At 39.6% G+C, this 15,379-nt stretch overlaps 2 protein-coding genes across 3 annotated transcripts; both read left to right on the forward strand.

The window, feature by feature from the left end:
* Positions 1 to 1,484: 1,484 nt before the first annotated feature.
* Positions 1,485 to 7,409, forward strand: LOC306924625 (uncharacterized protein). Of its 2 annotated transcripts, none has more exons than XM_079503202.1 (6): positions 1,485 to 1,585; positions 2,492 to 2,623; positions 3,068 to 3,375; positions 4,459 to 4,503; positions 6,158 to 6,350; positions 6,460 to 7,409. In XM_079503202.1, the coding sequence occupies exons 2-6, from the start codon at positions 2,587 to 2,589 to the stop codon at positions 7,053 to 7,055; spliced, it is 1,179 nt and encodes a 392-aa protein (XP_079359328.1). In that variant the 5' UTR covers positions 1,485 to 1,585; positions 2,492 to 2,586; the 3' UTR covers positions 7,056 to 7,409. The 2 variants fall into 2 exon arrangements, with proteins under 2 accessions (XP_079359328.1, XP_079359327.1); XM_079503201.1 differs by having other exon boundaries at positions 1,506 to 1,860.
* Positions 7,410 to 8,215: 806 nt separating this feature from the next.
* On the forward strand, positions 8,216 to 14,813 carry tmem116 (transmembrane protein 116). Its single transcript, XM_079502688.1, has 11 exons — positions 8,216 to 8,427; positions 8,766 to 8,812; positions 9,057 to 9,120; positions 9,950 to 10,078; positions 11,615 to 11,719; positions 11,898 to 11,947; positions 12,102 to 12,185; positions 12,665 to 12,800; positions 13,076 to 13,220; positions 13,694 to 13,773; positions 14,020 to 14,813. The coding sequence occupies exons 1-11, from the start codon at positions 8,347 to 8,349 to the stop codon at positions 14,185 to 14,187; spliced, it is 1,089 nt and encodes a 362-aa protein (XP_079358814.1). The 5' UTR covers positions 8,216 to 8,346; the 3' UTR covers positions 14,188 to 14,813.
* The last annotated feature ends 566 nt before the right edge of the window (positions 14,814 to 15,379 follow it).

Here is a 15,379-nt window from a genome sequence, read left to right on the forward strand (position 1 = left end):
TAACGTTTCTATGGTGGATTTGTATTAAACAAAAACTTTGCAGATAGAAAGAGGATAATTCAAGCTTTTCGTACAGCTGCAATGTTGGTGAGTTTAACATTGTTGCAATGCAATCAGACAGGACTTTTCTGTTTGGATGAATGGGCTGCCAAGGCCAGAAAGTATTTTTTTGCCACTCAGTGGGCGTTCCCGCATAACTTCCAGGTACGATGATGTCACACACTAAATATTCTCGTCACGTGTGGCCAGACATTTGCCTCCAACAATTTTCAAATGCTTCTATATAGCATTTGGAGATTGTGGAATAGTTGTCTGGCTACGCGAGACTAGGCCCATGGCAACACACAGGTGTCCCGTCTGCGACAAGCAATTCACACAGAAATTAAGCGTAGTTGTCGAGTGAATGTGTGGAGTGACTTATGCACAACTACAGTAGGCTGTCTGAAGAGGCACCAGCTGCTGAGACATGTAATGCTTCAAAGAGACCTTACCACTGCTCTATGTGCAGCAGAGGCGTCTTCCAAAACGGTATTCAATACAACAAAAAGGCACACACATGAGAAAGACCCTACCACTGCCCTGCATGTATGTACCACACGCTTTGCTTCAATGACAGGGTTGAAAGAGCACCAAAATGTGACATACTGTAGACTCGGAAACCCCACTCTCACAACAATGTGACAAGAAGGTTTCAGCCCAATTCTGCCACAAATGAATTCCATTTCATCTTTTGAAAGTTAACACCACATTGTTGCATCCTGTGCAACAAATATTTCTCAGCACCAGGGGGGGCTGCAGTATGTGGGATTGTGTGAGATCCATGGCAGAGCCATGGTTTCACCAGACAATCTAGCTAGCCTGTAGGAACACATCATGTTCCAGAGAGACCATGCCTGTGTGTACGTGTGTAGGAAAATATTCTCCATCAAGAGAGGTTTTAGAAAGCACCAACAAATCCACACCAGGGAGGGACCAGCCACAGAGTCAATCTCCATGAATGGCTCACTGCCAATAGGAGGACAGAACATGGGGAATTCCATTGATAATATCATATTTTGGGTTTTTTATTCCACATCTCTGTCTGACCTTGTTCCCGTTTGAGAATGTTTTTATTGTTGAAGATTGGCATTAAAATGTGCAGCCCTGAGAACAGCCTAATAGAAAATATGCAGCAAGATTTTTATTTTATTTTATTTATTATTAATAATATGACATTTTTACACTGTGTGCCAATTCTACCAAACGTATAGCCTAATTTTTGACAGCACAGTAGTCTAGTGAAGCCAGGAAACAGAGGATATGACATACAGGCAGGGCCTTTAGCCTATAATGCCGTTTGTCCTTTCATTTAAAGTCTTTTCATGTGATGATGGAAATCTCTTAATACAGCACAAAGGCAAATTAACTTAAGTGAAATGTTCGCGGGGAAATAGTTTAATATTTAAAATTGCATATGAGTCCGCTTTGTTTTGAAGACCGGGAACCGAAGCTGTAAATGTATTTTCCGTAGGACACATTTAGGTGTCACACAACTCTGCGAGGATCTCAAAACAGACAGCTCGGGGATTTGCTCACTCATTAAAATGTATTTTAAATCTGTGTAAAAAAGAACTATGTGTCTTATAAGGCTAAATCTATATATGTGCGAATTTTATGCAAGTTAGTAGACAGTAGAAAATGTGACGTTAAAAAAAGATACAAAGTTTTGCAGCCATGCTCGCCAGGATAATGTTCATTGTACTAAAAACTCACTGACACGGCGTGTATCTTTGTCGAGCTCTTAACATCTTCAGTGATGAGCTGGCAAATGCCTTCTGTCCATTTTGCTCTACTACAATAATAGCGGACTCTTTCAACCAGGTCGGTCTTCCTACGTTTCTGTTGACACTTCTGATTATATAGGTCATTAGATTTATAATGCTTTAGAGTACTAAGTAATGTCTGGGTAATGTAGACGAGGAATGGATTGATCACTGTTGAAAGTATAGGGATTTAGGAATTGTCAAAGTTGTCATTGTCAAACAAACATTTGAGTACAGTACTCAAGCGACATTATTATTCACATCATCACCATCAGGATATCATCATGTCCTGGTGCTGATCTAAGGTAATATAGGCGTATAGCTCTGGTATATTCTTTGGCACTGAGCTATAGGTTCTTGCTAATATTTGTATTATATTATATTTTTTCATCTAAAATAAATGCAATCATGTATATGATCTCACAGGATGCACTAAAACACAATTGTCATTTTCTGGTGTGGTGATTTCATGTCATAGGTGATAGTGCACATACTCTTCCAATACAGGAAGAAAATTAATGTATTCGTTTTCAATGAATTTATAATAAACCAGTGGAGCCTGAGTTTCTTTATCGGTGTTGCAGACTATTTTCTTCCGTGATTTGATGTCATACCAAACTATTCTCAAAATGTCAAAAATGGTAGAGAATGATTCTCATCACTGTTCTTGCTTCCTCCAATTCAATTAGAAACCTGACGACTATCACCTGAGGTCCTACACCATGACTAGGCTTCTGACAGTAATAACGGGCTAGAGGATAACAGGGTTGCCAGTGCAGTAATCATGTCTGATGGAGAGGAAATGCAATCATTTCAACCTGGTAAGCATGGATTATGAAAGTTGATTTTACTGCCAGATAGCCAGGCTTGTGAAGTTACTCTGATATGTGCAACACAAACGAATATTAAGGCAACAGTGAACAACAAACAGTATTTAACGCATTGTATTCACATTCACGGATCTGTGTGTTTCTGTGTATTGGAATATGGCAGTGTAATGGAGGGGGGTGGTACTAGTAATAATAAGAGCTGAGCATTTATACACTCTAGCTGAACATAGCCTACTCAAGAAAATGCAAAAAAAGAAGCTATTTGCATGATTAGCCCTGTACACACACTGTAATACATAAGAGATTAATCACTACTAGTAATTAAGAGGGAGGTGAAACAAGACATTGCACACTGTGGTACTGTTGTTTTGTCAAATTAAATGAAATGGGTTCATCTTTTACATTCTGGTGACAAAAGCCTACTCCTTGTTACAGAGGGCAGTCCAACCACAAGAAATAAAATCCACATCTGCCCCATCTGCAATAAGAGCTACACAAGACCATCAAGGCTTAAGGAACACATGAAAATCCACGTAGAGGAAAAGCTTTACATTTGCTCTGTGTGCAGTAAGGCTTTCTCAACATCAACGAATTTAAGAGCCCATGAGAAAACCCATGTGGCTGATAAACCACACCCCTGTTCTGTCTGTCCAAAGCGCTTTCTGCGCCCAAGCCTGCTGAAGAAACACTTGCAGATACATGTGCGAGACGGGCTCATAGTGGAACCTACGACGAGCAACAAGGTGAAAGACAAAATATTGATAGAAATTACCTTTTGCTTGTCTGCTGTTTAGACATTACAAAGTCTAATGAAGGCATCGTCTTTTTGTTATATAGCCTATTGTGTTTCATTGCTCAGTTGTACCATGTGCATTTACAACAATCTACTATTTAATACTTTAATACTCATTCATAGATATACTGTAGATGTAGGAGGCACATGAGTTACTGGAAAATTGGGTAAAGAGGGTTAATGTATTTATGTTTTTCTTTTAAATAATACTTTTATTTATGTGCAAGCTCTCAACATTGCGGTTACAGGAAGAGTTAGAATAAAAAATAACAGGAAGGCACAGTCCAGTATACACTGTACATAAGGTGCATGCTTAAAAATGATAGATAGGCCTACTGTATGGCACGAGTGCAGGTGGAAAACATTACCATTTACCAGATGGTTAAAATCAGGGTATCAGGTGCATGGTAGTGACATGGTTAAATATTTAACCCTTATTTTAACAAAAAGACATCCCTTACACCACCTTTAAAAAAGTGGGGAAAAAAAGGTTTTGGTTAAACATAAGAATGTACTTGACTGGCTACTATTTTGATCGTGTTAGCATGGCCCATCATTGACAAAGGTAGTCTTCCGATTTCAATGGTGTATTTCAACATTTTTGTAAAAGCTAAGAACTTTTTTGAAATGTAGCCTTATGGAAAGGTTTAAAGAAAGGTCAAGTCACGTTTTTAAGAAGCATGAATTCAATTTTATCTCCGTTTATGGTGTTAACAGTGCCCAGACCGCCGACCAATCGATCATAGGCTTAAATGAGCTCTTACATAGGAGGCAGGATTTTGGCTGGATGAGACAGGAACAGTGTACAATACATGCGTTCAAAAAATTATAATAAGGCAAGCACTGAACTAGAAATTGAACCAAGAACAGGTAGTTAAGAAATCATCACTGTGATCTACTGACAGAGACAGTTTATTACTCATCAACCTTTGGTACTCATTGTTCTTTTAATTCATACTGTACATTTTAAGTAATATCATTAAATTTAAAAGTAACCTTCCTAATTCTGCCCCATGAAATCACTCTGCTTTAGGAATTCTGGTTGGACGTAGACGAAGAAGAGGATGAGAAAGACGAGGTGAGTACAAAGGCATTTAACCAGTTCAGGACTTTCACTATGTTAAAAACATGGCTGTGCCCAGAGCTTTGGGTGTGCCAATGTGCAAGCATGTACTAGTCAACAGTATTACCCTATTGTTCTGAATATAAGACTACAGTACATTTTTTTCCAATGGAAATATCCTAAAATAAGGGCTCTTTTTCCACAAATGAGTCTTGAAAAATGGTGGTCGTCTTATAATCAGAGTCGTCTTATATTCGGTACAATACCGTATTTACATACTTGAAGCCAGCACCCATTGATTTGCTGCAGCTGTGTTGCTAAAGCCCAATCCACACCAATGGGCAACCAAACGTTTGCGAGTAGATGCATGTAGACGGCGCATGTAATTGCAAGCAACCATTGAATTGAATCACTTGGGTCGATTTGCGTCGACGTGCAACAGGGCATATCACACCGCTGGGACGAACGCTAAAACCGTTTTGTTGCATCTCGACCCATTGGTGTGATTTGGGCTTTACATCACAGTGGTCAGCCTTGAGGAGCCTGCCATGTTTCAGCCCATGTTTTTACCCTGAACCTAGCTCTGGTCCATAGCTCTAATGCGTTTCATTTAGAGCTATGTTACTCTCAACTTCCGCCGCTCGCATGAATGCAGACCAGCCTCTCCTCTTTAGCGTAAATAAAAATAAAGTTTTTGCTACTCACCAAAACAAAGGCGGGTTGTGTCATTAGAAAGCCTACTTTTCTTAGTGGATGCACTCTGAGCCCCCCACCACACGTATAAACTGTACTTTTTGGTCAGAAAGGGATTTATTTTCACCGGAGGAAAAATATTCTCTATGAGGCAATTTTCTGGGCAATATCGGTAGAAGGCGCAGTGGAGTAACAAAGTATTTTTTTCCCGGTGGATACAAAATCCCCTTTTGGCCAAAAAGTACAGTTTATACGTGTGGTGGGGGGCTCAGAGTGCGTCCACTAAGGAAAGTAGGCTTTCTAATGACACAACCCGCCTTTGTTTTGGTGAGTAGCGAAAACGTTATTTTTATTTACGCTAAAGAGGAGAGGCTGGTCTGCATTCATGCGAGCGGCGGAAGTTGAGAGTAACATAGCTCTAAATGCAACGCATTAGAGCTATGGAACAGAGCTACCCTGAACCAGAAAACAAACTACAAAATCAGCCAATGGTTTAATCCCTTTTAAGGAAGAGGCGGTAGTGTGTGTGTGTGTGTGTGTGTGTGTGTGTGTGTGTGTGTGTGTGTGTGTGTGTGTGTGTGTGTGTGTGTGTGTGTGTGTGTGTGTGTGTGTGTGTGTGTGTGTGTGTGTGTGTGTGTGTGTGTGTGTGTGTGTGTGTGTGTGTGTGTGTGTGTGTGTGTGTGTGTGTGTGTGTGTGTGTGTGTGTGTGTGTGTGTGTGTGTGTTTTTTGAGTGGTGCAAACCACTCCAACAACTGGCTTTGTTAGTACCTGTGTGTTTGTGTACCTGTCCCTCAAAAGAATGAGCATGGTTACTATGGTCACTGACATTACGTCAGACCACAGCTGATCAGGCTATATAAGACCTTGCACCACTCAGTTCACACAGGTGTGATTTTTTTTCACGGGGGGGATCTTTTTTTCCCCCCAGGATGCAGATATAAAAGAATAAATGGTGCATTGTTTTGTTTTTTCTAGGATGCAGATGGTCAATTCAACACGTCCGATTCCTTCACTTCAGCACCCAAATTTGGTAACCATGGTGACTCAAACAACAAGGAAAAAGGTTCAGTTTTGGATGAGGATATCAAAATGGAGAACGAGGAGTGTTCTGTCAGCGGTTTGATTAATTCAGATGGTGAAGAAGAGAACTGGAAGCCTGTTATAATCGGTAAGTGGCAGAAAATTTGCAGTGATGATGATCATTCAAATGATTTATTAGTATTTGTCGTCCATCATGACACATTCATAACAAACCACCATCTTGCTACCACCATCAGACCAAAATGGCTGCCCGGAGAGCCAAGAAGGCAACAATGGCAAACCAAAGCAATGCTGTCCAGTGTGTGGCAGAGACTGTCGGAAGGCCTCAGCGCTGGTGAAACACCTCAGGATCCACTCAGGAGAGCGTCCCTACAAATGTCCTACCTGTGGGAAAAACTTCACTCAGCAGGTCCACATGACTGAGCACCAGAGGATACACACAGGGGAGAAGCCCTACACCTGCATGCTCTGTGAGAAGACCTTCAGCTTTTCCAGTGCTTTGCGGCGACACCAGCGCCTCCACAACGACGACAGACCCTACCAGTGTTCCATTTGTCAGAAGAGTTTCAAGCAGCTGAGCTCAATGAAAAGCCATGAGCTCATCCACGCGGGGGTACGGCACTACTGCTCATTCTGCGATAAGAGTTTCAGCAGGGCGATGGAGCTGACCTACCATGTAGGCACGCACTCGGAGGGCAGACCGTACTTCTGTAATATCTGTAAGAAGAACTTAAGTGGTGCCAGGATCTTTCGAAATCACATGAAGAAACACAAGTCATCTTCTGAACCTCAGGAGGTGGTGTTACTCTCAGATGATTTAACTAGTAAATGAAACACTTACAAGGCCTAATGCTTGACAAATGCAAGAGATTGCACTGCAACAAGAGAGTTGTCCCTGAATACAAGCAGTGTTTTATAGCTTACAGAAAATGGTGGACAGACGCTCACTGTGAACTTTGATTCCTCTGTACGCTGGAACTGTAATGTGTTGCAATGCTGCTATTCCATATTCACACCCCACTATGTGGCATTCTGATAGGCTATGCCAGTGCATGAACTCCTGGTCTCCTAACACATTTTATTATACCTCATTCACTAATTATCTGCGTACAAATTATATTAATTGTTAGCTGAAGAATTTGCATGCAAAACTGCTGCCGGTTTCAATAAACGTGTGGACCAGCCACTTTTGTACTTATTCAATGACTGTTAATGTGCACATGCTCCTACATCGTTCAATAATGCCAATGGATATACTATCAAATTATATGACTTAATCACTCAAATCTAAATGTAGGTACTAGGCAGAGTTTAGTTGGATAATATATCCAGGACTCTGGGGAGCCATCATCTTGCTGTTTGGTAATACTTATTTTTAGGAATAAATGTTATTTACTATTTTAACCAATCTGTATGTTAGAGTAGCACATTTGCAGTAGTTGGAAGTGGTGTACATACACACGATTGATCAGTACTGCATTAGTCCACTCCGACCTGTCCACAGACAACTTCAACTTCATTACTATATATGCAGGATATTAAGGTGAATTTAATTATATGACTGAAGAATCAGTGAAAATGGGATGTCATTGCACTTACACAAACATAAAACCATAGCAGTATGAGTTGACATTAAAGATACTTATAGACAGTTATACAGTATATCTGTCCAGGAAGCATTTAGCTTCTAATGTCAAAGCATATTTTCTCATTGGGGAATGGGGGTGTATTCTTTAAATATTTCAGGTAGTAAGTGCTGAGGATCTATGTTAAAAGCATTTTATTTAAGTCATTTACTTGGGTTTATGTGCTATTATATATGACAGCAACAATATGCTGTTAATTTCACATTTGGTCAGCAGATGTCACTAGTGGACGAACTGTACAGCTACTGCATTATCCACCTGGTACCATCCTCTGTAAGACATCCTAAGAGGAGTGGCCAAAGTAGTAAATGAAAACATGGGAGGAGTTTAGTGCATATAACAGGGATATTAACTGATGAGATATTAAAATATTATCTACCACGTCTGATGCAGACCAACAGCTATTTATGCTAGTTTTGAATATACAGTAGCCCTTTTTTGTGGTGTTGAAGGTGTTGAAGTCCAGGGATAGCCACCATGTCAACTGTGGGAAGTTTAGAGGTGATGATCCACAACAGTACAGAGCAGAACACCACTGGAGCTGAGGACTGGACACATGTGAGTTATTGACAGGAGTTAAGAGTTTTAACAAACTGCAATTAATATCTGTTTCTACCTCTTGCTTCTGAGTCATGCATAATGATTGTATGGAGAAAAGAATACTTGTCTATGACTTTGGACCTCAATTTAGGCAATTAGGCTCTTGTTGCACTGTGTAATACTATTGGTTAATTTCCAATGAATTTATTGTAGACTGATGTCTGGTTTTCTACTGCAGTCATACACTTTTATGAATCCCTTGTGTTTTGGTCCTTGAGTAACAAATGATGATTTTGTAGAATGGTTTGACTGCTTGTTCTGCAGACAGTATTGCTAATGATGTATCTCATTTGAAGGTGTATGATGCAGTGAGATGGATTCAGTTGGTCATGGCGGTACTGAGGTTAGTAGGCCTATGATGAGTTTTAATTTCTACTTGGTCTCTTAATTTCTGGATCTGGGGTCCAGATGGCTCACCTTGAGTGCAAAAAACACCTAATAGAAAACAACAAGACGCGTTTGCACAGTGGAAGGGCTTGGGTATACACACAATTGGTGATTTATATATAGATGAAACATTTGCCTCAATTGCTCAAACTCATTTTCACAGAATTCATGATTGATGTATGATTATGCATTGCTTGCAGCATTCTTGGTTCAGCCTCCATCATCATATATGCTACTTCACAGAGCATGCTCTGGACACCTGAGGTTAGTGATTGGGAAGGTCTCTGCTCTCTCTTAACTGTCTCTTTGCTGGGTCATCATGTAGTAAACAAGAAACTCAGACTCATCTAAATGTTTTGTGCTTAAGTTACTTTCAAAATGTGATGTGAATTTGCAATTGATTGCATATGTTTTATTGGTGGGACCCAGTCCTCAACAGTTTTCAATTTGTTATAATGTCAAATCACCACAAGTTGTGATTTCACTTAATGTGGCCCGCCGGTATTGGAATTCCAACTGTATTCATCTGTTCCAATTCCAAACATGCAAACATGACCCGCTTTAAATTACTTCTCTATGAGTCTATATGAGTAGTTTAATGACTAGTATTACAATTGTCAAAGTAGGGCATTCATTTACGTTCAAATATGGAGATGAGGTGTCTGCCTGCCCCACCCTTGATATACAGTTGCATCTCAAAAAATTAGAATATTGTGGAAAAGTTTGTTTTCTTCTGTAATATAATTCAAAACGTACAACTTTCTTATATTCTAGATTAATTGCGCATAAAGTGAAATATATAACCTTTTTTTGTATTATAAATAGACCTATGTTTTTTTTGTGGTTTCATAAAAAATTTTTTTTTTCATGAGCTGTATGCCAGAATCATCAAGATTAAAACAAAACATTTTAAATATTTCACTTTATGCGCAATGCATCTAGAATACAGTATATGAAAGTTTCACCTTTTGAATTATATTATGGAAGAAAATTAACTTTTCCACAATATTAATTATTTTTTAGATGCACCTGTAGACTGTAGTGTAGCACGTTTGTCTTAACATGGTGACAAGTAGAACTATTTGTTTTCCAGCTCCAGCCCCTTTTTCTGCTCAGTCTGACTGACCTACTGTTGGCCCTCAGTTGGCTGATAGGAGCAGCTCTCTTCACTGCAAATTGTGACAGTCACACTAACTGTTACAATCTACACACTGTAGAACAGGTAGGAGACTGTTGTTACCATCTACATACATACATACATACATACATACATACATACATACATACATACATACATACATACATACATACTTTTAAATACATACATACATACATACATACATACATACTTACTTATAAGGTATGCCATCTGGTGGCTAATGAACCAAACACATTCTCAGAACTTGAAGCAGTTTTAAAGGACCCACTTTTAGGCCAGTGCAACAGAGCATGCTTTTGCCTTTTTTTAAACCTTACCCATTTTAACCAAATACATACATACATTAGAACAGATAGGACTGACAACTTCCATTTATCTCAGGTTAGTTTGGCCACACTATGCATCACTGCAGATGCCTGGTCAAGCGGTCAGTGCTTTTTACACCTTCTTTTTGGCTATAGAAATCGAAAAGTATAGAGTGGGCCTTCCCTTAGCAATGCTGGGCTTTCTTACACAGAAGAGGAAGTAATCAATCTGCTAGGGCCTCTGTGACATTTCTGTTCATCGATATACTAAGATGTGTTGACATGTGTTGATGTATGGTATCCATAGCAATAACCGTCATCAAGTCTCCCAGAACTGTCACCTTTTGACATTAACAATGAACATAATTCAATAATATCAATAATAATCCTGACAAGACATGCCCATGTTTCAGCTTTTTATTTTTGATTATATACCGTATCTGTCAAAAGTACATTTGTTTCACAGAGGTGTGTGAATATTATCTTGAATGTATACAAATAACAAGGACGTAACTAAAGATATTGCTAAGTGATTTGAGGAGACTCACCCTGTAACTCAAACACATCTGGGCCACACTTGTTGCTTTATCTTTCCATCACACATCAATCTGTGGTCAGGTCACTCAACTTGTGCAGCCTAACTGAGGGTTTCAACTTTCAACTAAATGGCATTCCCTTCTGCCTGGTTTGCTACCATGATGGTAACTGAAAGAGAGGGGTAGCCTGGAAGCCATCAATACATGTATGGCACATGTCATGACAACACAGACACTGCACTAAACAAAGTACAGCTAGTGTAGGCTGTACTCTCTACTGCTTTTGTTCTACTTAGTTTAAAGAAAATACAATACAAAATACAAATACAAAATACAAAAAGATTTGATTAGCAGAAAATGACCGGTCTAGACATTTCATGAACTGATGCAGGATGAAATGGGGCAGCAAACCACTGCACTTTTAATACCTACTAGTTGAGGGACTAGAGGAGCAGAACACGGCAGACAAAGACTACTGAATGTTTATGACCTCATTTAATTGTTCTTTGTTCAACGGCTGAGGACACAGAACAAGTTTCATTCTTTTATTATTCAGGAAGTGCTGGTGTTGGAATTTCCTTTTTTTTCTTGCTCAAGCAAATTAGCTTAATGGAAATATATGGTGTACAGTGGATGTGGTTGTGGTTCATGTAGTAGACACACACCACTTTTAGTGATTACTCATGAACTCATGTATTCTAATGAAGCTTGACCAAAACCCAAATGAGACTAAAAAGTTCTTATTTCCTGTCTACCAGATTCTGTACATGGCTTCCTTTTTCTACACATTAAACTATGTGTGGGCCCTCTACACAGGGATCAAGAGAAGGTTCTACTGCCATATGAATGAATACACGGTAGAGGTTAGTACACTACTACCAGATAAATCCCTTTTTTATGTTTACTGCTCTTTTATATGGCAACGAGTTTTATAGCACTCCCAAAGCTTCTGGCTATGGTTATACTTTGTTGTCTTTGTTCCGTGTCCTGTGTTGCTTCTCATTTGTATCCTTTACCTTTGTTATTTTAATTTTTTTCAAGTGCCCCACCACAGTCAGTACTGCCAGCAAAATAACAGCATTTGTTTCAGGGTAAGCATCGTTTATAAAGTTACTTCAGGATTAAATGTTTAGCATGGAATTTGAGAATTTGAGTTTAAAATTGACCGGGATGGTTTACCAGGCTACAACAACACCTAAAATGTTAAGAAAAATCTCTCTTCATTTTATGTTCCTCTCCTTGCAGTATGCTCCCAGTGCTGCTGATGATGCCAGCATTTATACAAGGGAACATAGGCCACTGTTATGCCAACTTCAGCCAGCCCTACAAGTAAGTAGAAATCATCCAAATACATTGTTACTGTACATGTTCAGTCTTGCACTCCATTGTTCCTGAAGACACATGCTCTTTTTCAGCACATAGGATTGTATTTGATATGTAAACCGACCTGTACGATCACAACCACTGAGCTCCGATATCCCAATAATCTAACATCCATAAATCCGACTACGCAGGCCAATATTCCGACCATAGAGCCCATACTAACCATATCCCAAACCCTGTCTTGCATGTGGAAGCCACGGGTGAGTTTTAACCGGCCACGTAATCGGACTAACGCAGGGGTATTCAACTGGCGGCCCGTGGGCCACATTTGGCCCCTCTTGTGGCCCCTGGAACAATAAAAAAAGAAAAGGAAAAAAAAGTGTGAGATTACCATAATCACAGTAATCCTTAATCATATTCAAGGACAAATCTTTTATAATGTTTAATTTTAATATGACCTCTGCGCTCTACTGAACTTTACCCAGGTGTCTTCTGATGCACACTGATGCCCTCTACCAAACATCAGAGGCCATGGAGGAGCACTGGGGCTGCAGCCTGAATCATTACTATTGCGTTGCTGTCTTCCTCACTACATTCGTCTTCACTTTTACAGGCATAGTGGTGTGTAATCAATCAATCAATCAATCAATCAATCACTTCTTATTTGTGTAGACGCAGCGGCCATTCAAAACAAACACTATACATTACAGATAGAACACTCCTATACCATAAAAACATCCGATATTGCAAGAGAATTGTCTCTTACACCAGTGTTTCCAAAAAGTCAGACTAATATATTGTAACATGTACTTTTGTAGTTTTATCCATCCTTTGAGTTCATTGAGGACTACAAGCCCACAGCCTAATGGAACCGCTTCTATTCTGCTCTGCACCAGGTGCTCATGGGAAAGGCCCGCCATATTCACAGGCGTGTGGTGATTTCAAGTGGTTACCTAGGCGACCGGCAGCGGGCCTCCTTTCGTGTGGTTGATAGACAGATGTTCCTCTATCCCTCTGTCTTTATTTGCTGCTGGGGCCCAGGTCTGTATTTGATTTTTATTTTTTCTCTTAAAATAATGTAATTACCTATAGTACCCACCTACCATGCTTTACATTCATGGAGTTACACAGAGCAACTTTTTCAAAAAATTCCTTTAAGATAAACTATATTTTAATAAATTACAGGACAAAAGCTTTTCTGTACAATATGTGTTCATAACTTTCTGTGTTGTCTCGAGTACTTTGATGGAATGGTTCTGGAAAACTGTTGATTTTCAGCTTGTCACAGAAATGGTGGTCAGTGAATAACATAAATATATATGTTACATAATGTTATATGCTGTTATATAACAGAAAATGCAAAATGTTGATTGTGGGACACACAGTAATGTGCTAATTTAAATAAATAAATTCTTCCATCCTCAGTTAAATGAACCCTAAAGATTTTACTGTGCAAATTGCTTTGCAGATTCTGTATGACATTGAATTGCAGCCTTTATACTTGTTCTCCATAGCTGCCTATCTAGCAGCCAGGAGGATGATCAACCCTACTGCTGTACAGGGTCTGGCTGGAGCGATTCTCTACATAACTCAGGTTTGCAGTCATTCTTTACATAGACCAGGTAATGAGGATAGTCTCTCCGCCTCTTAGGACGTGAGAGAAATGGTCACCATGTGAAATGTGTATATTCTCACACACACACACACACACACACACACACACACATGCACGCATATAGAACATTTAATAGTTAATGTTACATTATATTAGACTGTACAGTATGTGACTTGATGTTATGAATACAATCATAACATTCTGATTGTGTCTGCTTTTTGTCAGGCCATCACCTCCGGCTCTCAGGGCTTCCTTAACTGTCTGGTCTATGGATGGACACACAAACACTTTCGCTCGGCCAGTAGAAACATTTTGTCCAGAGACATGGACACACAGACACCTCTCCTGTCATCTCAAAAGAGATGCTACCAAGCACTGCGTACTACGGGATAGGAGAAGTGAACCACAGGCATCCATGTGTGACCTGGCCAGCACACATGACATGAGCAGGTGTTTTTTTGTCTGCAAGTAGTTGGTTTCACTTCATACTCCAGGGAGAGCACCGTGGCTTTGTATTTAATTGTGAAGATGAAAGAGAAAGGTCTGGGGAATTTACTACTAAGGTGGAGATGGAAAGTGAAAACAGGATGTGAAAAATCTGTTTGAATTGTACTAATTTTGTAATTTACTCTCTGTTCTTGTCTAACTGGTGGTAATAATATGATAATAATGATAGTGTCCATCCACAACTCGTGCTAGAACTGTCCCAGAAGTTCTCATCTTCTCTGTTTTGTTTCGATTATGTGGTGCCGGTGTCCATATGACAATAGCCATGGTATTTCTGGAAGGATTCCAGAGGGGTACAGTATGATTCCAGGGCCCCCCATTTTGTCCAATCGTGCAGAAAGCTCTTTGGGCCGTCACATTTGATCTTGCCACAACAAGGGAATTTCACTCACAGAGGCGTGTTTTGACGTAGGAGTGTGACCTCTGCTATTGTGCAATGCGGTGCACAGCCTGGTGGAAACCATGTCTGACCCCCACCAGGAATGAACAATTAATGTCCTCTTCCATCTAGGCCAGGCAGTACAGTACATGCAATGAATATTTCAAAGAGAACTGATCAATTAAATTACATTTATCATTCAACGTCATTCATATGTCTCACTAGATTTATTTTAATTGCTATGAAATGTCTGACATGAATGCACTAGTTTTTTCCTGAATCTTTTTCTGTGTGCCAGGCAGACTGTTGAGAACTAAACCAGTCTCAATCCATGTTGTTATTCACCGACCATGTTTACACACTGCAGCGGGGAGTTAATCCTTTTAGAGACTAACACGTTTATTATTAACAACTTTGTTTAGTTTTTGATTTGTTGATTTAAAATAATTATCATTTTAGAAGAAGAAAATGGGAAGAGCATTATCTTTGCGAACTTGGATCTCGATTACACTGAAGTTGCGCAAGCATCACTTTTAGGTAAATTATCATTCAACACTACAGTACGTGTTATTTCTCGGTTATGTGGCACTATAACAAAAATAAATGACAACAGAAGTGGTTGCCTACTTTTATTATATTGAACCGGACATTGGGTTCTGACTGGACCTTGTAAATCTTACCCACCAGAAATCCCACTAG

The sequence above is a fragment of the Electrona antarctica genome, assembly GCF_951216825.1.
Source record: "Electrona antarctica genome assembly, chromosome: 6".
In the NCBI taxonomy this organism is placed as follows: domain Eukaryota; kingdom Metazoa; phylum Chordata; class Actinopteri; order Myctophiformes; family Myctophidae; genus Electrona; species Electrona antarctica.